Source organism: Macaca nemestrina, chromosome 12, assembly GCF_043159975.1.
Source record: "Macaca nemestrina isolate mMacNem1 chromosome 12, mMacNem.hap1, whole genome shotgun sequence".
NCBI lineage: Eukaryota > Metazoa > Chordata > Mammalia > Primates > Cercopithecidae > Macaca > Macaca nemestrina.
Window position 1 is genome coordinate 118,125,645 of NC_092136.1, and position 25,795 is coordinate 118,151,439.

Genomic DNA, 25,795 nt, shown 5'->3' on the forward strand with positions numbered 1-25,795 from the left:
TTTTTTTGAGACAGAGTCTCGCTCTGTCCCCCGTGCTGGAGCATAGTGGCCGGATCTCAGCTCACTGCAAGCTCCGCCTCCCGGGTTTACGCCATTCTCCTGCCTCAGCCTCCCGAGTAGCTGGGACTACAGGCGCCCACCACCTTGCCCGGCTAGTTTTTTGTATTTTTTTTTTAGTAGAGACGGGGTTTCACCGTGTTAGCCAGGAGGGTCTTGATCTCCTGACCTCGTGATCCGCCCGTCTCGGCCTCCCAAAGTGCTGGGATTACAGGCTTGAGCCACCGCGCCCGGCCAACTTATTCTTTTTTTCCTTTCATGATTACTATTTTTGTATCCCAAAATATCTTTGCCTACTCCAAAGCTATAGTGATATTATCCTATGTTTTCTTCCACAAGTTTTATAGTTTTAGCTTTTACATTTAGGTCCTTATTTCAAGTTCTCTCTCTCTCTCTCTCTCTCTCTTTTTCCACATAGTTTGAGGTAAGGATTGAAATTCATTATTTTCCTTACAGATTTCTATCTAGCTTTTCCTAAACCATTTGTTGAAAAGACTACCATTTCTCCCATTGTATTATCCTGGCACTTTCCTTGAAAATCAATTGTTTATATATGTTAGGGTCCTTTTCTGTGCTGTCTACTCTGTTTTATTGAATTATGTCTATTCTTAATGCCAATTCCAGCAATACACTTCAAAATATCCCAAGAGTCAAAGATAAATCAATGGAAATTAGAATATATTTTAACTGAATAAGTAAAATACAACATATTAAAATTTGTGGAACACAGCCCAAACAACAACGTATAAGATTCTCAGAAATCTAATGTTGACCAAAAGACACCAAACACAAGGTATGAGTGATTTCATTTACATAAAACTCACCAGATAGGAAATGGAAATCAGTGTTTAGAGATGCATGCTGTAGCACCTGCATGCTGTAGCAGGTGTTGTTGGTGCCCCGTCGCATCCCCTTCACCTGCTCAGTGCACCTATCCCCTGGCTTCTGTGAGTATTGACTGCTAATAGCTTCACAGCAACACTCTTCACCTGAGAATTGCCCTCCACCTCCAGGAAGCTGCCTTACCTGGCATCCTGCAGCCAATGACTGACAGATAGGGGAATACAGATTTTCAGTCTCCTGCCTCTAGGTGGGACAACTCAGTGGGGGCATTCTTGCTCCAGAGCTCCCCTGGAGATCAGATTAGGGCTGGACCTCAGCTGAACCCACATTTTGAACTAGCTGTTTCTCCTCTTCTAACGTGCCATCCAGTGCCGTCCTTACTCCCTTACAGAACTCACCTGAGGGCGCTCCCTCACCAAATCACTTGAACAAGAACTGCAATGCCAAACTCTGCTGCTGGGGGACCAATCCTAAACTAGTTGGTTCTAGAAGTGGTCCTTAAAAGTAGATTTTAAAGATGGGATTCTGGAGTTGAATATCAGATGGCAATGAAGACCCCATCATCAATGGTAGGAGTAGCTACAGTCCCTGTGGTGAACTGGGCCAAGATTAAGGTGGAAGGAATACACTGGCTTATGAAATGCCCCTGGTATGGGAGAAGTTCAGGTAAATAGTAACGATGAAGACTGTGAAATTGGGTGACCATTGCTTAGAACCACTGATATGTTAAAGAGAGAAAATGACAAGCTCATATCAACTAGTCACCAATTTAAAACAAAGTCAGTCAGAGGCTGGCTTCCTTAGCAGGATTTAAAGAGGACCTCATCTCCTGCAGCTAGAAGGCACTCTCCATAAAAGTGGAAGAGTTTCAGAGGAGGAATTCTTAGCCTAGGTAAGTTGCTTATGCCAAAATCAGGGCCATGATAAGGAAGATATGGGACCCTGAGGCTGAGCAAATGTGATGGAGACCCCTGAACTTCCAGTTTCCCCTGAACCCGCTGGACCTAGGCTTCATATAAGAAGGTACCTTACAAGACAACATTATTAGCCTGTCTCAGAATCTGCCCTCACCTCCCCTCCTGGCCATCAGATCAATCACTAGAGTCAATTCTCAAGATGACCCAACTGAGGAAGTGCTGGGGCTGCTGAGAGAAGAGAGAGATTGATATGCCAAGACCCCACTGATGTGGACTGGCAAGACCTGGGGCATTTGCCTGTGGGCGGCATGGGGATCAAGTGGGGTAGAATGTAAAGCTGAATGGAAGAGGCTTCGTCAATGTGGGGGCGCTCTCATGACACGAGATTTAATACCTGGTATGCACCCTAGGAGACTGATTTAATCCGCTGCTAGGAAGGCTCTTGAAAGTTTGGTAAAAGTGGTGGCCCACATTAAATGAAGTAGAGTGTCTGAAATGCTGTGGCAGACTATGGAGAAAGGACTGAAAAGGATCAGAGAGTGAGCATGCTAGAATGAATCTCCTCTCAAATACCAGAAAACCCGCCAGTTGACTCTGTCCCTCAGGAGGGCCTAGAGGATTTGCCAATGCATTCTAATAAATAAGCACCAGCATTATTTTTTTTTTAATTTTTGTGGGCACCTAGTAAGTGTATATGTTTATGGGGCACATGAGATGTTTTGATAAAGACATCCATGTGAAATAAGCACAGCCTAAAGAATGGGGTATCCATTCCCTCAAGCATTTATCCATGCGTTGCAAGCAGTTCAATTACACTCTTTACATTTCTGCTTTTTGGTTTTTGTTTTTGTTTTTGTTTTTTTGAGACAGAGTCTCGCTCTGTTGCCCAGGCTGGAGTGCAATGGCATGCTCTCAGCTCACTGCAACTTCTGCCACCCGGACCCAAGCGATTCTCCTGCCTCAGCCTCCTGAGTAACTGGAATTACAGGTGCCCACTGCCATGCCCGGCTAACTTTTGTATTTTTAGTAGAGACAGGGTTTCACCATGTTAGCCAGGCTGCTCTTGAACTCCTGACCTCAGGTGATCCACCCACCTCGGCCTCCCAAACTGTTGGGATTACAGGCATGAGCCACCACGCCTGGCCAGGTGTCCTTTTTAAGAGTGCAAGGTCTTGGACCATCCAGGCCATTTCTTCCAAAGTAGAGGCTATGTTATCATACTTGCACCATCCCCACCATGAAGAAAGACAATGCCTTATAGGCCTCTTCATTTCCAAGTGACATAAAGCTCTTACAGCTTTGAATGGAGCCCAGAGCAGTAAAGCGCTCTGCAGCAAGTCCATGCTGTGGTACAAGCCCCTCTGCAATTTGGGCCACATACCAGTAACCCTGGTGGCAGTTAGAAGTATCTGTGGTGGGAAAAGATGGCTTTTGGAATTTATGGCAAGTTCTAGTAGGAGAATCACAATGTTGATACCTAGGGTTCGGGAACAAGGCCATTCTACCTGCAGCAGAGAATTATATGCCATTTGAAAAGCAGCTCTTGGGATGCTACTAGAGTAGAGACACAGGAAGAAGTTGAGTAACTGACAATGGGACATCAACTGACCATTAAACTGGATCTGCCCATTATAAGCTAAGCAGTATCAGACCTTCCAAGTCATGAGGTTGGGTGGGCGCAACAATCCACTGCAAGATGGAAGGAATGCAGTCTGGCTGAGGCATAAGCAGTGACAGAGGACACAAGCAGCAACTGCAGAAGCACAGGGCCCAGACTCCTCCATCATCCACCACTACTACACTAATACTTCACCTTCAGTTCAACCTGTGGCTGCCTGGCGGGCTATTCTTGAAGACAGCCGACAGAGGAGAATAAAGCCTGAGCTTCCTTGACAGATGTCATCTTAGTATGTGGATGCAAGCCAAAAATGGAATGCTGCAGTCCTGCAGTCCTGCATTCCCAGTAGGAGACGACCTTGAAAGAGTAGTAAAGGGAACTGGGTGTGGTGGCTCACGCCTATAATCCCAGCACTTTTGAAGGCCAAGGCGGTGGATTGCCTGAGCTCGGGAGTTCAAGACCACCCTGGGCAACATGGTGAAACCCGGTCTCTACTAAAATACAAAAAAAAATAGCTGGGCTGGCCGGGCGCGGTGGCTCAAGCCTGTAATCCCAGCACTTTGGGAGGCCGAGACAGGCGGATCACGAGGTCAGGAGATCGAGACCATCCTGGCTAACACGGTGAAACCCCGTCTCTACTAAAAAATACAAAAACTAGCCGGGCGAGGTGGCAGGCGCCTGTAGTCTCAGCTACTCGGGAGGCTGAGGCAGAAGAATGGCATAAACCCGGGAGGCGGAGCTTGCAGTGAGCTGAGATCCGGCCACTGCACTCCAGCCTGGACGACAGAGCCAGACTCCGTCTCAAAAAAAAAAAAAAAAATAGCTGGGCATGGTGGCACGTGCCTGTAGTCCCAGCTACTCGTGAGGCTGAGGCACAAGAATTGCTTGAGCACTGGAAGCATAGGTTGCGATGAGCCAAGATGGTGCCACAGCACTCCAGCCTGGGCAACAGAGTGAGACTCCGTTTCAAAAAAAAAAAAAAGAAAGAAAAGAAAAAGAAAGAGTAGTAAAGGGAAATCCTCTCAAAGGGCAGAGCTTCTGCCACTGTACATGTTCATTCACTTTATGTGGAAAGAGAACTGGCCTAATATCAGAATATATAGATATCCATGAGCAGGGGTGAGTGGCTTGATTTATTGATCAGGGGCCTGGAACAAGTAAGAGTAGAAGATTGGGGACAGAAAGTCTGGGGAAGAGGCATGCGTATGGACCCATGGGAGTCGTTACCAGGTGTAAAGATCTTTGTGTCGCAGTGAACGCCAAGCAGAGAACATCCGTCGTGGAAGAGGCACCACAACACAAAGTAGAAGAAAATGACTTGGCCAGTTAAAGTCAACTAGCCTCTGTCCATGGCCATCCCAGCACTCAAACAGTGGGGTTATGAATGTAGTAGCTATGGTGGCAATGGTAAATGCTAGACCTGGGCACAACAGTGTGGGCTCCCACTCACAAAGCTTGATCCAGCTACTGCCACTGCCAAAACAGAGTTCAGTGCTGAGCCTCCAATTTAGCATCATCATTGAAGGAAACCAACCAGTCATTTCTTGGCAAGTGGATTACATTGGACCCTTCTCAAACCAAAATCTGGAAAGGGCTCAATTCGTTGACAGGACAGATCAATTCATTTGACATATTCTGGGTATGAGTTTGATTCTCTTGCCCGCAGTGCCCGAGCTAGCCGTACTATCCAAGAGTTCACATACTGTCTGACCCGTCAGCATTGGATCTTCCATAGCATCACAACAGACCACGGGACCCACTTTAAAGCAAAGACGTGTCAGTGGACATAAGACCATGGGATCCACTGGCCCTATCATATACCACACCACCCAGAAGCTGCCAGCCTGATGAATCTGTGGAATAGTCTTTGGAAGACATAGCTAAGGTATCAACTTAGAGATGACACCCTGCTAGGATTGGGCACTATCCTTCAGGACGTGTGATATACATATTAAGCCAATGACTGTTACATGATACTATGTCTCCAAAAGGTAAAATGCATGTGTCCAAGAGCTAAAGGTTAGAAGTAGGGATATTCATGCTTACCATTACTTCCAGTGACCCACTTAGGAAATTTGTGCTTCCTGTCCCGATAACACTAGGCTCTGAGTTTCCAGGGGCCATGGTTTCCAGAGGCAGAACACTTTCACCACAGCACCCACTAAACTTTAAGCTACACCACTGCCAAGAGACCAGCATGCAAAAAAAAAAAAAAAAAAAAAGATCTGCTCCCCCAGCAGAGTGAATCTCTCCATATCTGATGATAAGGAGGAGGCAGGGCTGCAGAGACAACTCAGATAGAATCCAAGGGATCCCCTGGGGCATCTTTTAGTGCAATTTTGATGGTAAATGGGCAAGTGCAGCAGACACAGCCTGAAAAGACCACACGGCCAGGGGCTCACACTCCTCAAGCTGTGTCTTCCCTGAGGTCAGCAGAGGTGCTAGCTGAGGCTAGGAGCAATCCAGAATAGGGAACAAGGGTTACCTATCAGATGTGCCCTGGGACAACTGTGCTAATGGGGCTGTAATTTGTCCTGTTAGGAAACTTTCCTTTTTAAAGCTTCTCCAAGAAAACAGATAACCAGAATCCTGAAAAGGCTGTTTAAGGATGGGATGGAATTATTATATGAAGCGAATGGATCCAAGCAGTGCAAGGGTTAAACTGCATGGATACTGTGGCTGCACCCAGGTCACTACCCCAGGGCTGCTTCCTCCCCCAGCTGCTGGGATTCTTGTACTCAAGGACTCACAGTTGAGGTCTTTCAAAGGCATTGCCCTCAGCAAAAGCAGCTGCCTCACCCAACTTCACAGAGCCTCAATTCATAATACCTAAATACCAGTTCAGGTATTTTTCATGGCCGCTTTGCTCAATTCAGGATAACTTGGGAAGGTGATCCCAGGCTGAGAACTCCCCATGGCTCTGGCTGAGGCTCCTGATATGTCTCATCGCAGTTCACGTCTCTCTGCCAGATGCGACCCCTCTCTCCCTTACAGATAATGCTCCTGTGCTTCCTCAGAGAGCCACCTGCACAAATCTCCATCGTTGTTTCCGAGAGAACCCGATGGATAGCAATGCACATTTACAGACACGAAGGTAACCACCAGAAAAAAAAAGAAGCTGAAAAACTTAAAAGTTGTTTTCCCTAGGGAGAAGTGTAGGGGTGAAGTAAGGTAGAACGGGGGACTATTGTTATACAGCCCTTCTATATGCATTGTTTTTAACATGCACGTATTACTTCCATCATTAAAACTTTTTTCGTTTTGGCCAGGCGTGGTGGCTCATGCCTGTAATCCCAGCAATTTGGGAGGCCAAGATGGGCAGATCGCTTGAGCTCAGGAGTTCGAAATCAGCCTGGGCAACATGGTGAAACTCTGTCTCTACCAAAAATACACAAATTAGTTGGGCATGGAGGTGGGCACCTGCAATTCCAGTTACCTGGGAGGATAAGACAGGAGGATCGCTCGAGCCCGGGAGGGGGAGGTTGCAGTGAGCCAAAATCGCATGATTGCATTCCAGCCTGAGCAACAGAGTGAGACTTCATCTAAAAAAAAAAAAACTTTTTCCATTTGAATATTATAACAATTTGATACTGTCACTATTTGAATACTTCCTACAGCCCTAAGAAAATCCTTAAGAACCCCTAACATAGCTTGCAAATCCCTTCCCATCTGGCCCCTGCTGAGTTTCCTATCTCTCTCTCTTTTTTTTTTATTTACAGGGTCTCACTTTATCGCCTAGGCTGGAGCGTAGTGGCATAATCATAGCTGACTGCAGCCTCAACCTCCTGAGCTCAAGTGATCCTCTCACTTCAGCCTCCCGAGTAAGCGGGACTACAGGTGAGCACCATCACACCTGGCTAATTTTTTGGGTTTTTTGGTTTTTGTTTTTTTTTTTGTAGAGATAGGGTTTCACTATGTTGCTCAGGCTGGTCTTGAACTCCTGGCCTCAAGCAATCTGCCTGCTTTGGCCTCCCAAAGTACCACATCTGGTGAATTTCCTGTATCATTTCTTACGTTCCTCTTTCTCCCTGTTACCTGCTGTTCTGGACTTTCCATTTCTCTTCCTCATCTCTGGGCTTCAAACATGCTGCTCCCTCTGTCTGGAACGCTTTCCACTCCACCTGGTTCATTGCTGTTCCTCCATCAACTTCAGCTTCGATGTCACCTGCTCAGGGGGACCTTCTCTTCCCCACCCCACCCCAGACTATCTTAGTTCCCTTCTATCACTCCCACAGCACCTGAACGTCTTCTTTCTTAGCATCAATCTCCTGAAGTTATCTGGGGTTTTTTTTAGAGCTGGAGTCTCATTATGTTGTGCACACTCACTAGGCTGGAGTGCAGTGTCTATTCACAGGCAAAATCACACTCACTACAGTCTCGAACCCCTGGGCTCAAGCAATCCTCCTGCCTCAGCCTCCTGAGTAGCTGGAAGTACAGGTGTACACCATCATGCGGGGCATGGTTATTGCTTGTGAAGTTATCTGTTTAATCTCCACATTTCCTTTTTTATCCAAGAGGACTATTTATCTTGTTACTCCTGTATTACTAGCACCCAGCATATAACTACAGTACAGTAGACAGAAAATGTGCATTAAGTAAGTGAATTTCATCAAAATGATTTCTAGAGTCCCAGCTCTGTAATCTGCAACTTAGATAACCTGCCTGAGCCTTAGTTTACTCAAGTATAAAATGGAAATAAAAATAAAAATAATACTTAACTTCGAGGGTTCTTTTAAGGATTAAATATGTCAGAAAAGCTCTTAGAACAGTGCTTGGATATAGTAAGCATTTGATTGACACACACGTAAGCATAAAGAAAAGTTACATCAATTCACACTCATACCAGCAGACTTTGACACTATCACTCCCTGTTCAACATTGAGTCTTGTGTTTTTAAATATTTTTGTAAAATTATAGGCAAAAAAATGGCATCTTACAGATTTAAGTCAACATGTATTTTCAAGCCAAGAAGTTTTATTTATAAGATGGCTGCACCCTGCTGCTCCGTGCCAGATCCACCATAAAGAAAGCAAATGTTCAGTGCATCTCCCTCTTCCTGTCAGAGCCTATAGGGGAAGGAGGACCCCACAATGTGGAGGCATATTGTATTACCATTACTTTTAATGGCAAAAACTGCAATTACTTTTGTGCCAACCTACTACATGGTCTGGACAGCTAAATGTCATGTATTTTTCATGGCCCCTCCAGGTTTTGTCAGAGTCCTCTTGTTTGACCTTCTAGGAAGGCTGTGGGACCCAGCTTTCTTCAACCAATCCAGGTGGAGGCCTCTGCCTTGAACGTTTCCAAGTGAGGTAAAACCCGCAGGCCCAGAGGCCCCTCTACTTCCTGTGTGGGGTTCAGAAACCCTCCTCCCCTCCCAGCCTCAGGTGCCTGCTTCAGAAAATGGTGAGTCTCTCTCTTATAAAGCCCTCCTTTTTCATCCTAGCGTTGGGAACAATGGCCCCAGGGTCCTTATCTCTGGCAGATATTTTGAAAACGTCATCTGTTTTGCTTTTTTTCCAGAAGTAGTAAGTTTGCTGGCCTCCGCCATCTTAGTAAAGTAACCGTCCCATGAAAGAAAGATGCAGTCGGGCACTCGCTGGAGAGTTCTGGGCCTCTGCCTCTTATCAAGTGAGTAGGGTGGAGTGGAAAGGGTGGTGTGTCTCCAGACCACTGGAAGGCTTACAGCCTTACCTGGCACTGCTCAGTGGCACCAAGGAGCCTCATTTACCAGATGTAAGGAACTGCTGGTGCTATGTTAGGGTGGGGGATTAGAGCTAGGGACTAAAGAAAAAGATAGGCCACGGGTGCCTGGGAGAGCGTTCCGGGAGCAGGCAAAGAAGAGCAGTTGGGGTGATCATAGCTATTGCGAGCTATTGCGAGGTCTCACTACCTCTAAGAACGAGCTCATTCCAACTTACCCAGCTCTCCAGAACTAACCCAAAAGAGACTAGAAGAGCGAAGCTCCACTCCTTGTTTTGGGGAGACCCGATAGTTGCACCCAAACTCTGCACAGGGCATATATAGCAAGTTCATTGTCTTTGAGACCATAAAATGCCTCGTAATTTTTAGTCCTTTTCAAGTAACCGACAGCTTTCAGTTTATTTAGTTGTTTTGAAGCAAGATGGATTATGAATTGATATATAACCAAGAGCATTTATATATCTCATATGAAATAAATAATACAAAAAAAGTTGCCATTTATTGAGTGTCAGATGCTATGTAAAGAAAAAATTATTTAGACATGTTAACTGGTTTAATCCTACTTCCACCTGGGAAGGAAGGTGTTATATCCTCTTTTTAAAATTGTTTTTAACTTTTACTATATAAACTGATAAGTCCTCTACTTTACAGATTAAGAAATTGATACTCAAAAAAGTTAAATAACTTGTTTTAAAGAACATAGTAAGTGCTGAAGCCGATCTGTGAGACCAGGACTGTTTGTGCTCTAAATGGCTGCACCACATGAGGCAAAATGGCTCGTGATGGTTTTATTTCAAAGACCTAGAAAACACTATCACAGCTGGTGCCCCCGTCTCAGAGCCACAGCCATGATGTCTCCACTTCCTGCTTCATCTTAGGTTTCTCACGTCTTGAATGTGCACACAAATCACCTGGGGATCTTGTTAAAAATGCAGCTTCTGTTTCAAAAGACCCGGACTGGAGACTGAGATTCCACATATCTAGTACGCTCTCAAGTTTATTAATCTGCTACTGGTCCTAGGAACACATTGAGTAGCAAGTGGCAGGATGTGACTCCTGTAGGGAGTGGCCAGGCATATTCTTAGAGATCTGTGTTATAAAGTATGCTTTTCCTTAAAAATAGAAGGAGGAGGAGGAGGGCCAGGTGCAGTGGCTCACGCCTGTAATCCCAGCATTTTGGGAGACCAAAGTGGGAAGATCACTTGAGCTCAGGAGTTCAAGACTAGCCTGGGCAACAGAGTGAAACCCCATCTCTACAAAAAATTAAAAATTAGCCAGGCGTGGTAGCACACGCCTATAGTCCCGCTACTTGGGAGGCTGAGGTAGAAGGATCACTTGAGCCCAGGAGGTCAAGGCTTCAGTGAGCCATGATCAAGCCACTGCACTCCAGCCTGGAGTGTCTCAAAAAATATATATAAATAAACAAATAAATAAATAAATAGAAAATAAAAGAGAGAGTATCAAAGACCCAATCACCCCTAGACGTCTGGCATCATAGGAATGTGTCCAGTCTGCTCTGGGGATAGGAAAGTGGGGATCCTATCTCCCCCTGTGTAGAGGTTTCAGTAAAAGAAAGGCCTAGGTGTGCAGAAAGCTTTCAGGCAATGCCAGGGAAACTGATCATTGTAATGAATCCAGGGTATTGCTGAGTGAGGGCATCCTGGAGGGCCCGGTGGAAATGTGGTCAGGCTCTTCAACGCACAGGCCCTAGATGATGAGTAATCAGGGTTTCAAATATTTCCATCTCTGTCTCAAGCAGAAAACAAATGGAAAAACTGAACCACCAGAAAAGCAGAGCCAGAGATGGAACAAGAATCCCAGTGTTTGTACCCAACCAAGAGTGTGTTTTTCTTCCACAGAGACCAATGTTCAAAATGGAGGCTTGAGGGCAAAATTCTTTTGCTATATCTCTAGTCATCCAAAAATATGGTCCTAACTTTTTCTGACTCCCACTTGTCAGAAATTGTGGACTCATTGTTAATGCTAGATGCTTCCTTCCTCTATTTCCTCCCAAATTTCCTGGGAACCCCTGGTCAATACCAGCAGTAAGTTCCACTGTTCTACAGCAACTGGGAAGGACATCAGATGTCATCAGTGGTCATACTGCAACACAGCCCTTTTTCTGTTTAGGAATGCAGGTACCCACAACATTTACTAACACTTTTTTTTTTCTTACTTATTTTCTAGTTGGCGTTTGGGGGCAAGATGGTGAGATATGCTTTCTTTCTTTTTTATGAAACCACCCCATCATTGTTTGTAGTTATGAGTGGAGCTTTCTCTTAGGCCTCCCACAGAACTTCCACGGAGGTCAGGAAAAGGAGTTTCTGCCATCTACACCTTTGACTTTCCTCACAAGTCTGGAGATATTTCTAGCCCAGAAGGGGGAAGCAACAGAGGCAGGAAATAATGAGTCTTAACTATACAAAAGAAAAATTGAGGCTTAAATGAAGTTGAAAGCACAAACAGTTTTCTTTTGTTTGCATCTCATATTTGATGTGAGATTCTGCAGAGGAGATGTAGCCAGAATGCATGCACAGGGTTACTCTGGATAAGCTGCTGGGGCAACATTTGGGTGTGTGTTCAGAATCACATGTCTGAATACATGTGTGTACACATGTGTTTATGCGAGTGCACGTGCATATGAGTGTACCCAGCCTGAACTTACTCTCTCAACCACAGCAGTAGAGTCAGGAGTGTTCCAACATTGGAAGGCCCTCTATTCAATCAGCTCTTCCAAACAGAGTGAACCAATGTTGTATTTAATGGCAACCATGGCTGGACACCGTGGCTCACACCTGTAATCCCAGCACTTTGGGAGGCCGAAGTGGGCAGATCACTTGAGGCCAGGAGTTTGAGACCAGCCTGGCCAACGTGACGAAACCCTGTCTCTACTAAAAATACCAAAATTAGCCAGACATGGTGGTGCACGCCTGTAGTCCTAGCTACTCGAGAAGCAGAGGCAAGAGAATCGCTTGAACCTGGGAGGCAGAGGTTGTAGTGAGCCAAGATTGCACCACTGCACTCTAGCCTGGGCAACAGATCGAGACTGTCTCAAAAATAAAAATTAAAATAAAGGCAACCACTATGCCAGCCTAGATTCCGCCATGCTGCCTAATTTGTAGTGTCCTTAGGAGCCATTTTTGTAAATAGTCGTCAGATAAGACGTAAGGCCCAAAACAGCTTTTTATATGCAGCCAAGGAAATTGGAAGTTCCATTGTTTCCTAAGGGTTGAGGGAAGAGTCCCAACCCACGGGAGCAGGGTCTGATCTTCGTTGCCGAAACATTACTAATGGCTTCTTACCGTTTCCTTTTCAGGTAATGAAGAAATGGGTAAGAGGATTTCCACTCTATCTAGCAAAAGTTTTCAAATGTGGAATGAAATGGTCATAGAGTACAATCACCGTAACAAACACTGAGAACTAAAACTATTAAAGGGAAAATACGAGTATCTTTCAATGAGATCTGTATGAAATGTGCCTGTATTTGTTGCTAGCTGTCATGTCAGATTATAGCTGTGCATATATGTATCTCTGATCACACACATATGGGTGTGGGTTGGAGCTGCCATGTGTTTGTGTATATGTTTTTGAAATCTTTCAAGGCAGACAGAGACAGTGTCTCATTTACCTAGCCCAGTATCTGGCACATAGTAGGTGCTCAATAAATATTTTTTGAATGAATAAATGAACAAACTATGAACACATTGCTAATTACCTCTCCTCAAGAAGCTGATGGTCTTGTGTGAGACACAAATAATTGAAAATATAGTGAGTTGCATGTTATAATATGGGTAGATACAGAGTAAAATGAAGTATAAAGAGGGGAGTGATCAACTCTACCGAGTGTCATTGGGGAAGGTTCCCTGGGGGAGGTGATCCTTGAGCTGAATTTTAAAGGATAAGCTTATGTTTTAGGGAAGAAAAATATTTTATGCAGAAGAGATAAAGCTCTATAGTATGAGGATAAGAGTCTAACTGAGCTAGACCAGAATGTTTGAATCTTGGCTCAACTCTCTACTTGCTGGGTGTGTTTGAGTAATTTACCTAACTTTTCTGTGCCATAGCATCATCATGGGACAATGGAAATAATAGTGCTACCTAACTTGTAGGGTTATTATGAGGACCAAATGAGTAGTTTATTTAAGGCGCTTAGAACATTATCTGACATAAAAGGCAGTAGGTGGGCTGGGCATGGTGGCTCACGCCTGTAATCCCAGCACTTTGGGAAGCCGAGGTGGGAGGATCACCTGAGGTCAGGAGTTCAAGACCGGCCTGGCCAACATGGTGAAACTCCATCTCTACTAAAAATACAAAAATTAGCCAGGCATGGTGGCAGGTGCCTGTAATCTCAGCTACTCAGGAGGCTGAGGCAAGAGAATTGCTTGAACCTGGGAGGCGGAAGTTGCAGTGAACTGAGATTGCGCCATTGCACTCTAGCCTGGGTGACAGAGCGAGACTCTGTCTCAAAACAAACAAACAAACAAAAAACAGGCAGTAGGTGAATTTTAGCTATTAATACATGAAAAGCACCCTGACTATAGATGATAAGCATTAAAGTTTACTGAGCATGTATGTTTTAGGCATTGCTCTAAATATTTTACTTGAATATCCTCATTTAATTCTTCTAACACTCCTATTGTACGGTGAAGGAAACAAAGGCTCAAATAAATACAAAAATAAACAAAAATAAATAAACAGTCCAGTCCTAGAGATATAAATGCAGATTTAGGCCAGATGCCGTGGTTCATGCCTATAATCCCAACACTGGGAGGCCAAGGCAGGAGACTCACTTAAGCTCAGAAGGGTGAGGCTGCATTGAGCCAAGATTGTGCCACTGTACTCCAGCCTCTGTGGCAAAGAAAGACACTGTCTCTGAAAAAATTAATAAATAGAAATTTAAAAATAAAAAAGTTTTAATGCAGATTTATATGATACTGAAGTTCATTTTCTTAACCATTATGAAATACTATCTCTTGATGTGTATAAAATCTTTGTGAGCACACATATCTTTTTTTAATTTAACTTTCATTTTAAATTCAGGGGTACATGTGCAGGTTTGTTATATAGGTAAACTTGTGTCATAGGGGTTTGTTGTACAGATTATTTCATCACCTAGGCATTAAGCCTAGTACCTATTAGTTATTTTTCCTGATCCTCTCCCTCCTCCCACCCTCCACCTTCTGAGAGGTCCCAGTGTGTGTCATTTCCCTCTGTGTTCATGTGTTCTTATCATTTAGCTCCCACTTCTAAATGAGAACATGTGGTATATTTGGTTTTCTGTCACTGTGTTTGTTTGCTAAAGATAATGGCCTCCAGTCCCATCCATGTTCCCGCAAAGGACGTGCGTGATCTCATTCTTTTTTATGGCTGCGTAGTATTCCATGGTGTATATGCAGCACATTTTCTTTATCCAGTCTACCATTGACAGGCATTTAGGTTGATTCCATGTCTTTGCTATTGTGAATAGTGCACAATGAACATACGCGGAGCACATTTCTGTCTAAGCATAGACATCTAGACCCTTGTGTGAGCATGAGTTAAGTCTAAGCTCTGCTACTGAATTTGTGCCAATAAAAGTTGTGAGCAATTTTCTTTACATTTTTTTCAAACAAACACACCCAGCAGAGTATAATGTCTATGTAATCTATTGATGATTTCTAGTTCATTTAACATGTCTAAGAAACATCCGTGTTGAAAAATTATTTATAAATTAAAATAATATAAACTATCTACTGTCCTTTTACTCAGCTCCCAATTATAAGCAGGTGGAAAAACCTGGAGAATGATTTGTTTACATTCTGTGCAGTCTTTGTCAGAGGGCTGCCGGAGCAACTGGGTCAGAGTTCAGTTCTGTGCTGGGAGCAGTAGGACCTCAAGAAGGAAAGGAGGAAAGGAAGTAACTTTTTCTTGAGCACCTGCTATGTGTCATCCACTTCCACCTTCATAATCCGTTTAATTTTCACAAAGACCCTGTGAGGTTGGTGTTTTATCTCCATTTCCCTGATAAAGAAGTTGAGGTTCAGCGAAGTTAAAGGACTTGCTCTCGGTCACACAGACTGGGGCAGATCTAGGATTCAAACACAGGGCTTCTGACGCTTGAGTCCAGAGCTCTGTCCCTAACAGCGGCACCACCGCCTCTCCTCTCCTCCAGCTGTCATGTCTAGGCTGTAAGAGGACCCAGTGTTCCAGCCACAAGTTTTCCAGGAAATAAGAAAGGTCTCCTAGCTCCACCTCCCAGGGCAAAAATGGCTGCTGTGGGAAACGTGGCTGGACCTGCGAATGGCATTAGTGGTTTATTAGTTGATTTCAGTTGTCCACACTGATGGGCCTCCGTCTAACAAAAATAATTGAGAGCTGATTATGCTCAGATACAAAGTAAAGTGAAACCACTTTTTATTGGAAGAACCATTCCCTCAAAATGTGTAGAGTATTTCACATTATTTAAAGGCAAACAGAGAGGAAATTATATGGAATAAGAATAAAGGTGTTTCTTCTCTATTATGAGGGACTCAGTTCTGAGAAAGAATTTCTGAATTGTAAGAAATAGGTAAGTCCACGAATCAGTGATTCGGTGGAGAGCTTTCTTTCTGAGAAAGCCAGTAGTGCTCCCTTCTGACAAGCAAATCTAAGGCCTGGATGACAGATGACTTCCTGCATTTGGGTGGTTCGTTTGTCATTCATACCTATCTGTAATACAGTTCTGGCTAATGTAAGAGGATAAGCTTGAAGATCTCTGGAATTTTTTGGCTTTAGGACTTTAAGGCTTTCTGAGCTTCAGTAGATCTGGATCTAGGAGCACACGCTGGTATATTCTGAATCCGATGTATCTGAGTTACATCTATGAGCTATTTACTAAATATATCTACGAGCTAAATCTCATAGGCTAAGCATGAACCTCACCTCCAAGACTCAGGGCTCCTAAGTGGATGAGACCCCCTTTGGGAAGTCTTGTGGGCAGTGTCTAATTCCACTAGAAAAATTTTACCTACAATTTAAACTTAAACCAAGATATTTTCTTACTGCTGTTTCCTTTTTTCATTTTCAGGTAGTATTACACAGACACGTGAGTTTACTAGTCTTTTATTTATGCCCTGTCTGAGGATGCAGATTGGTGGGTAGACGAGAAGGAACTGATTGAGAGAGATTAACCCCAAGAATCTTCCCAGCATTGCATTCTCAACCCCGTTTTAGAAAGGTTCCAAATAGGGACTTTTATGGGTTTTTCTTTACATCCATCTTACCCTTCCCAAGTCCCCATGTCCCTGCGTAAACCCTAAAGCCACCTCTCAAAGGTTCTCTAGTTCCCTTCAGGTTCTCCAGTTCCCTTCATTCCACCTATCTCCTCTTCCACACCCTCCAGCCAGTAGAGCTCCCTTTTGACAAGCAAATCTAAGACCTAGATGACAGATGACTTCCTGCATTTGGGTGGTTCTTTTGTCACTAATTTGCCTTTTCTAAAAGTTGTCCTGGTTTCTTCCATCAATTTCCCTTCTTTCTCCCCAGCATATCAAGTCTCCATCTCTGGAACCACAGTAATACTGACATGCTCTCAGCATCTTGGATCTGAAGCACAATGGCAACACAATGGTAAAAACAAAGAAGATTCTGGGGATCAACTGTTTCTGCCGGAATTTTCAGAAATGGAGCAAAGTGGTTATTATGTCTGCTACCCCAGAGGAAGCAATCCAGAGGACGCGAGCCATCATCTCTACCTGAAGGCAAGAGGTAATCCAGGTCTCCAGAGCAGGCACCACCGGCTCTTTAGGGAGGACCATTCAAAAGGGCATTCTCAATGATTTCCCCTAACCCAGCTCACAGTGCCCTGGTGTCTTTGTGCTTCCTCCCACACTCAGTCCCGGGACTCTCTGGTACCACACAGCATCAGTGTTTTCTGGAATATAGATTAAACACCAATATGAGGCTTTGGGGTAACCCCAGTCTGTGCAAGATCTAAAATAGCAACTCCCTAAGAGACAGGACTGGGTCATTTGCACTGCATCACACCCAGGTTCATGGCACACCAACGTGAGTTTATCTAATGCTTCCTCCAGAGATAAATTTTTCAGAAAGGTTTGCAAAAAAGACTCAAGTCCACTCTGATAAAATGGCATAAGCTAAGGTATAATAATAAAATAATAACAATAGCTAACATTTATTGAGTGCTTATTAAGTATCACTCAAGCACTGTCTGTATCCAACACTTATCAAGGATTTTTTTTCATATAATCCTCTCAACAACCATATGGGTTAAATACCATTTTATTCCCATGAGTAAAGGGATGAGGAAACAGAGCGTCTGTGAATTGAAAACACACTTCACGCTTCTCACAGCTAGTGAGTAATAAAACAGGTACTCAAACCCAGGGCTGTTTGACTCCAGTGCCTCCACCCACAGCCACCACTCTTTGCTTGTTGATGTTGTTCTGAACGTATTGAAGGGGGAGCTCTGGCCGTGGCAAGTGTGTGAGTAGTAAGGGGAGAATGACTTTCAGGCGCTCCCTCCTCACCTCCAGTGCCTTGTGTTTTCCTTGCTTAGTGATTTCCCCTCTCCCCACCCCGTCCCTGACAGTGTGTGAGAACTGCATGGAGATGGATGTGATGGCGGTGGCCACAATTGTCATAGTGGACATCTGCATCACTCTGGGCTTGCTGCTGCTGGTTTACTACTGGAGCAAGAATAGAAAGGCCAAGGCCAAGCCTGTGACACGAGGAGCAGGTGCTGGCGGCAGGCAAAGGGGTAAGGCTGTGGAGTCCGGTCAGATGAGATTCCTGCCAAGGGGGATAACCAGACTGGGCCAGGGTGGGTGGCAAGTCCACAGCTAGGTCAGAACAGCTTCTCTAGAGCTTCTATGCACAGCTTCTACTACTGTGATGGTAAGATCTCAACAGAGGGTTTCAAATCTCATGTCACTCCCCTCCTTCCATCCTGTAAAAGTACAAAAAAGTTTATGAACGTGACGGGCTTCCTCACATGCCTGTCGATGCCTGCAGTCATCCGATTCTGTCCCTAAGCTGTGGGAAGAGAGACTTTGATATATTAGCTCCTGCTTTTTCCTTTCCCTTCCCCGTGTAGAGAAACAATGGGAGGACCTTGAGCTGAGGAAAGTCACAAAATGATGAGAAGAGCGTAGGGTCCTCAGAGATGAATGAAAGAAAAAAAAAGAGAAAGAACATAAAAGGGAAGTGGTCGAAGAGAGAACAACAGGGTTTGCCATTCTCTATCTGGGTCTCACTGGCACAGACAGTGCTGCAAGATTGGTTCCCTCATGGGAATGAAACGTTTCCCCTCCTTCCTCTGCAGGACAAAACAAGGAGAGGCCACCACCTGTTCCCAACCCAGACTATGAGGTAACGGGGGATAGAAATGGGCCAGGAGGCTGGAGGGGATGCCCCTCCGGTCGGGGGGCAAGGGAACAGATGGGATGGCCCATCTTGTCTGCCAGATGCTTCAAAGCCCCTCACTCAGGGCTTCCATGACGACCCTCTATGTGCCACCTCTGCCTCCTTCATGGTAAAACAGGACTGTCTCAAAGGCTGCATGGCTTCCACAACCATGGAGAGGAGGAAGCTTGCGAGAGACAAACTCCTCTTTCTCTGGCTTCTTCATTATCTGGGATACAGCCATGGAGAATATCGTATGTGCAAATTCTAACACAATAAATTCAAGGCTGATATTCCACCAGCATGCACCAGTATAGCCATACGAGTTATTGAAATATTAAAATTATATAAATATTATATAAAAGCTATTGAAATATTAAATTACTTCATTGGAAAATGGCCCCAAACTTTGCTCACCCCAACCCACCCTTACACACACACACACACACACACACACACACACACGGCCAGGCATCCCAGTCTCTCCCCCACCAGGCTGTCTCTTGAGTTGGGGTAACTGAAGAGTTAATGCCTGGCATGGCAGAGGATCACCAGGATTGTTCTTGTTGATTGGTATGTGTGCACTACTAGTTGTTAAATATTTTCACTCTCACACCTGGATATACTCAACAAATATTTGTTGAGCACCAGCCAAGCACGTAGTATTTACTTTAGTATAAGTGAATTATTTAGCCCTGACAGAAGCCCTGGAAGGTGGGTCTTTAAGTTCCTATTTTTGAGATGGGAAAGTTGAGGCTCACGGAAGGAGGTGACCAGTTGAAGTCTCCTACCGTCCAAGCCAAATTAGAATTCCAGCCTGCCTCCTGACTTCAAGTCCAAAGCTCTCTCCATGCACTAAAGCTAGATCTTCAGCGTCCTTTCTCAGGAGGTACTTCCTCCCGCACCACTGACCACCTCCTCTCTACTTCACTCCCAGCCCATCCGGAAAGGCCAGCAGGATCTGTATTCTGGCCTGAATCAGAGACGCATCTGACCCCCTGGAGAACACTGCCTCCCGCTGGCCCAGGTCTGGCTCCTCTCCAGTTCCCCTGCGACTCCCTGTTTCCTGGGCTAGTCTTGGTCCCCACGAGAGCATCGTTCCTCGGCCTCATGGCGAACTCACGCCCTCCAGCCTGATCCCCAGCTCCCTCCTTCCTGCCTTCTCTGCTGGTACCCAGTCCTAAGACATTGCTGCCGCTTCTTCCTTTGAAGCATTATCAGTAGTCACATCCTCACAGCTGGCCTGCCCTCTTGCCAGGATATTTATTTCTGCTATTCATTCCCTCCCCCTTGGATGTAACTTCTCCATTCAGTTCCCTTTTCTTCTTGCATGTAAGTTGTCCCCCATCCCAAAATATTCCATCTACTTTTCTATCTCCGTCCCCTTTTGCAACCCTCTCTGGGGATGGACTGGGTAAATGTTGACAGAGGCTCTGCCCCGTTCACAGATCCTGGCTCTGAGCCAGCCCTGTGCTCCTCCCTCCCCCCACACTCCCCATCAACCCCGCAACCCCCTAGCCCTCCACACCCACACCCCCCCACCCACCCCCCCACACCCCCCCTCACCCCCCACACACCCCCCCTCCCCTGTCTCCGCTGTAGGCCACTGGATGGTCATTTGCATCTCCCTAAATGTGCTCGGCTCCTCTCAGCTGAGAGAGAAAAAATAAATTGTGTTTGGCTGAAAGAGTTGCTGTCCCTCTTTTCTGAGAAGCCCTGAGAGGCTGCCTTAATTCCCAAGACCATTCAGGTTCTCACTACCTTTGACTAAATTCTCAGCTATGACCCCAGATGCAAACACTCTCTGTTTCCACAGCTGGTAGGGCCATTACCTGAAGCTCTCTTTAGAGAGGGCATAAGGGAATAAGAAAAAAGAAAAAAAGCCCGGGCGCTGTGGCTCACGCCTGTAATCCCAGCATTTTTGGAGGCCGAGGCAGGCAGATCACGAGATCAGGAGACTGAGACCATCCCCACCCTGGCTAACACGGTGAAACCCCATCTCTACTAAAAATACAAAAAATGAGCCGGGCGTGGTGGCGGGTGCCTGTGGTCTCAGCTACTCGGGAGGCTGAGGCAGGAGAATGGCGTGAACCCAGGAGTGAGCTGAGATCATGCCACTGCACTCCAGCCTGGGCGACAGAGCGAGACTCCATCTCAGAAACAAAGAAAAAAAGAAAAAAGAAAGAAAGGGTAGAGGGAGGGGAGAGAAAAGAAAAAGAGAGAAAGAAAAATAAAAGGAAAGGGAAAGAAGGGAGGGATTGAGGAAGGGAAGAAAGAAAGAGGATAGGAGGGAGAGAAAAAGAAAGTTTCACCAACTTCTCTCGGAGGAAGACGTCAAAGGTGGCAGAGAATGACCGATGGGTCCCTGATGGAGTGGTTGGTAGAAAATGGGCAAGACAGAAACAGGCCTTGAAAAACAGATGAAGTTACGGAAGAAGACAGTGGCAGTGGAAGCCCGGCTTGGGGATGGGACACAGATTTCCACAAGCTGCCAGGAAAAGCTGCGGAGCCAGGGCTGGGGAAGTGAAGGAGGGAGGTGTCTCAAGCAGGCACACCCCCACCCTAAGGCAGCCGCCTGCAGCCAGCAGCGGGCTGTGGTTAAGCAGCGCAGGATGTGGGCTGCACTGCTAAGCGTGGCTCCTGGGAGTGACGGTGGGAGAGGTACAGTGGCAGCTGGGCGGAGGCCAGTGTGGGAGCGCTTTGTTCTCAGTCTCACACCGCACACTCTGCTTGCAGAGAGAGGAGGCCAGAGCATCCAGGAACTGTCCTACTCCAGCTCAAACCAGCGGGCTCTATTCTCTCCCTCTCTGCACTCAGAAATTTCCCTGCTGACAGCAGGGCTATTTATGAGTGTGACCACCACTAAAAAGGCCGTTTGTGACCAGCGGCCTCCACATACTGTTCCCCCTCAGTATGGGGGAACATAGCTATAGCTATGGGCTGTAGCTACAGCTTCTATTTGTTTTTGGTCCCTGTTGAAGAGTCACTTCCTTCACTCTAAGCATCAACACTTAGGCTCAGAAGACGCCTCCGTGATGTTGTCCATGACTCGCTGCTGATCAGCAGGCTGGCCCAGGGATGGCAGTTTGGTCCCAAGTATACTTGATTGTGCCCTGTCAAGGGGAGGCATGGCTCAGTGTAATACAGGCAATCACAGCTAACATGCATTGAGCATTTACTCAATACAGGCTTCAGAAGTTGTACTTAGCACTTTACCTGCATTATCTCATTTAATCTTTATGTTGATACAGCAAGTTAGATGTCAGCCTCACTTTACAGACGAGGATACTGAGGCTCTGAGAGGTCAAGTCATTGCCCAAGTCACAGATGGGGTGGGGCAGAGCTGGAACTAGCAGCCAATTCTAATGGTCAGAGCATCTACTCATTACTGACTGTGATCATAAAGAATGCTCCCCATTGTCACACACTGGGGCCTGTCAGGGGCATGGGGGGCAAGGGAAGGAAGAGCATTAGGACAAATACCCAATGCATGAGGGGCTTAAAACCTAGAAGATGGGTTGATAGGTGCAGCAGATCACCATGGCACATGTATATCTATGTAACAAACCTGCACGTTCTGCACATGCATCCCAGAACTTAAAGTAAAATTTAAAAATAAAAATTTTAAAAAAGAATGTGTTGGGCACGGTGGCTCACGCCTGTAATCCCAGCACTTTGGGAGGCCAAGGCAGGTGGATCACGAGATCAGGAGTTCGAGACCAGCTGGCCAACATAGTGAAACCCTGTCTCTACTAAAAATACAAAAAATTAGCCAGGCATGGTGGTGGGTGCCTATAATCCCAGCTATTTGGGAGGTTGAGGCAGGAGAATCACTTGAACCCAGGAGGCAGAAGTTGCAGTGAGCGCAGATCGTGTCATTGCACTCCAGCCCAGGTGACAGTGCAAGACTCTGTCTCAAAAAAAAAAAAAAAAAAAAAAAAAAGAATGTTTCTCATTATCCTGACTTAAAAGCTCTGTATTTAATTGTTTATGCATTCCTTCAATTAGTGCTTTTCTAATCACTCATATGGCTATCAGCACTATGCTAACTGCTAGGAGGATATCAGTAAACAGTTCCTGTCTTGAAGGAGCTTGCAATTATATAAGAGTGGTCAAGCATGCAAAAAGTTAAAGAGCAACACAAGAACAGATGATGCGATTAATCACATATGCGTGTTACAGTGTTGCAGGTGTTCAGAGGCAGAGAAAGTTCCACGGAGGAAAGACTTTATCTAGGCCTTGAAGGGAAGGACAAATAGAACTTGGAGATAAAGAAGGCACTCCAGGCCGGGCACGGTGGCTCACACCTGTAATCCCAGCACTTTGGGAGGCCAAGGCAGGTGGATCATGAGGTCAGGAGTTCAAGACCAGCCTGATCAACATAGTGAAACCTCATGTCTACTAAAAATACAAAAATTGGCCGGGCATGGTGGCATGTGCTTGTAGTCCCAATTACTCATCTCTCCCACGGTAAGATAAGCTCTCCCTTGACCCTGCGTGCCTCCTGCCCAGATACTTCCCTTTCTCTCTCTGCCTTTTTAAGCCCCAAAGAGAAGTCTACTAGGCCAACTTCCTCATTTCCCTCCGATCCTCAGCCCTCTACAGTCAGGCTTCCTCCTCTACCACTCTAGAAACTCTTAAAACATCACAGCGCCCTCCTTCTTGTCAAATCAAAGAAGCATTCCATGAGCCTTTCAAGAGCAGACCTCTCAGAGGTATGTGAAAGATTGGCCGCTCACTTCCTTGGCTTCCATGACATCATCTGCCCCTCCTTACCTCTCTTGAAATTCCTCCTCCACCTGCTCCTTAAACATTGGTGTTCCTGGAAGTTCTGTTCTCATTCCAATACCCTTCACACTTCCCCTATTTTTCTTACTTTCCCATATCTCTATCCCCAGACCTGACCAGATCAGATATCCTCTTAGGCTTTAGACGTATTCTGGACGTCTTCATTTGGGAGCCCACAGACTTCACAGACATTTCAAATTCAAGATGTTCAAAACTGAAATCACCATTCCACCCCCCACCCACCCCCAATCCCTCAAACCATCTCCTCCACCTGCATGTCCGTCCCCAGCGAAGGGTACCACCATCTACACAGTGCTGCTGGATCAGAAACCCTGGAATTGGCCTGGATGCCTCCTGCACCCTCATTTTCCACATCCAATTAGTCACCAAATGGCACTCCCTAAATAGCTCTTCAAACTGATTTCTCTCTATTTCTGCCTCCATAATTATGTGTGCCATATCACTTCCTGCTTGAAGCTCTTCAAGGATGCGTAACCTCATACAGGAAGAAGCCCATACCCCCTACTTAGCCTTACACTCCAGGTCTTCTGCTTTTGGATCCTTACCACCTCTCCCTTATTGCTAACACTCTGCAACTTGAATTTCATGCTCTAGTAAAACTAAATCTCTTGAAATTCTCCCTGCTCTCCACCTCTGTGTCTTTGCTCATGCTTCCTTCTCTGCCTGGACTGTTCTTTCCTTGCCTCACTTTTTTTTTTTTTTTCTTTTCTTTTCTTTCTTTTTTTTTTTTTTTTTAATTAAGCAGACTTTATTTGAGCAAAGAAAATTTATGAATTGGGCAGCACCCTGAACCAGTAAAAGTTCAGAGTGCTTCACCCAGCAACATAGGCAGGCCGAATTTATTGGAAGTAATACACACAAACAGTTTGATGGGGTACAGCTCAGCATTTGCCTTATATGGACATGGTCTGATCATTTGGCAGCCTATGACTGGTTAAAGCACAGCAGCTGTGACTTGCTGAGATTCAGCTATTTGTTACAAGAATATGGTCTCAGTTGGGAGGCAGTTTACTTAAATACTAAGTTGGGTTGCAGTTCAACAGATACGCCAGCAGCTTTGGGCCAAATTTAATTTAAACATTTCTGCCTTTTGGTCAGCATCTCAATTTTGAAAGATTGACCAAAACTTTGGCCCCTGACCCCATTTTCCATCACCCTCATAATGGACTTGTTTTGTTTCAATATTGAACTCACAATTCACAACTTCACCTTAGTTGGATGATTCTTTGTGCTGCTTTCTTCATGTTTTTGTTATTCTAACCCTAATAGACCAGTTGATGTATAAAGAATGACTGCATAGGAGCACTTAAGACTTCCCAGGGGAAGCAACACATCAGAGAGACTGTTATTGTTATTATTATTTTTTATTATTTTTAAGATGGAGTCTCGCTCCATCACCCAGGCTGGAGTGCAGTGGCACAATCTTGGCTCCCTGCAACCTCCACCTCCTGGGTTCAAGCAATTCTCCTGCCTCAACCTCCTAAGTAGCTGGGATTACAGGCACTCACCACCACAACCGGCTAATTTTTGTATTTTTAGTAGAGTTGGGGTTTCACCATGTTGGCCAGTCTGGTCTTGAACTCTTGTTCTCAAGTGATCTGCCTGCCTCAGCCTCCCAAAGTGCTGGAATTACAGGTGTGAGCCACCACGTCCAGCCAGGGGGACTATTATGATGACTATGAGTGGCCAATGCCAAGCAACTGAAGTACACTCCTTATCAGGAGTTTCCACAAACAACTAGTCAAAATCAACAACTCAAAGTCCGTGCAATAAAGATAGTTCAATAGCATTTGAGTCCAGCTGGTCAGTCTTGGTTCAGGAGATGATGGTGATTAGGGCCACAGTTCACTACAAAAAGACCTGATTTAAACTCACCTCATTAAATGAGAGAGCTATATTAGAGAGTCTCAGAGACCTCCACCCAGCAACAGTGGACAAGTAGTGTTTGTAAACAGAAAAAGGAAGTGGTATTGGATATAGCCTGATCGGTTATAGGTCAGCCTTTACCTAATTTAGACACATCTGATCAGTCTGCAGTCTGCCCCTGACCGAAAGCTGGCTGCTGTGATTGGAGGAGACTTCCTTTCTTCTTACAAAAATATACTCTCAGGTCAGGTTGTAGTTTGTTTACATATTAAATGAGGTTACATCCCAGTCAAATCCTCCCTACAAAGTATCCCCTATTCTGACCTCTATCACCATAGACTAATTTTTCTGGTTTTTCAGCTTTAAATAAACGGAATCACACAATTTAAAAAAGAAGAAGAAGAAGAAGAAGAAGAAGAGAAAAAAGGAGGTTGCAGTTCACTAAACTGCAGCATTTTAGAACAAATTTAATTTTTTTTTTTTTTTTTTTTTTTTGGACAGGGTCTTGCTCTGTCACCCAGGCTGGAGTACAGTGGCACAGTCTCGGCTCACTGCAGCCTCCACCTCCCAGGTTCAAGTGATTCTCCCCCCTCAGCCTCCC

The 25,795-nt window shown here is 45.3% G+C and overlaps 1 protein-coding gene across 1 annotated transcript; it reads left to right on the forward strand.

The window, feature by feature from the left end:
• The first annotated feature begins 8,696 nt into the window (after positions 1-8,696).
• LOC105476414 (CD3 epsilon subunit of T-cell receptor complex) lies at positions 8,697-20,208 on the forward strand. The gene is made up of 9 exons (XM_011732360.3): positions 8,697-8,841; positions 8,959-9,066; positions 11,326-11,346; positions 12,455-12,469; positions 16,184-16,201; positions 16,642-16,863; positions 17,708-17,875; positions 18,440-18,486; positions 19,457-20,208. The coding sequence occupies exons 2-9, from the start codon at positions 9,018-9,020 to the stop codon at positions 19,511-19,513; spliced, it is 597 nt and encodes a 198-aa protein (XP_011730662.1). The 5' UTR covers positions 8,697-8,841; positions 8,959-9,017; the 3' UTR covers positions 19,514-20,208.
• Positions 20,209-25,795: the final 5,587 nt, after the last annotated feature.

Excerpts from the sequence above, each read along its gene's own strand:
- LOC105476414 (XM_011732360.3), top strand. The coding sequence starts at position 9,018 with ATGCAGTCGGGCACTCGCTGGAGAGTTCTGGGCCTCTGCCTCTTATCA. Across the intron at positions 9,067-11,325 it reads GGGCCTCTGCCTCTTATCAA|TTGGCGTTTGGGGGCAAGAT; the intron begins GTGAGTAGGGTG and ends CTTATTTTCTAG. Across the intron at positions 18,487-19,456 it reads TTCCCAACCCAGACTATGAG|CCCATCCGGAAAGGCCAGCA; the intron begins GTAACGGGGGAT and ends CTTCACTCCCAG.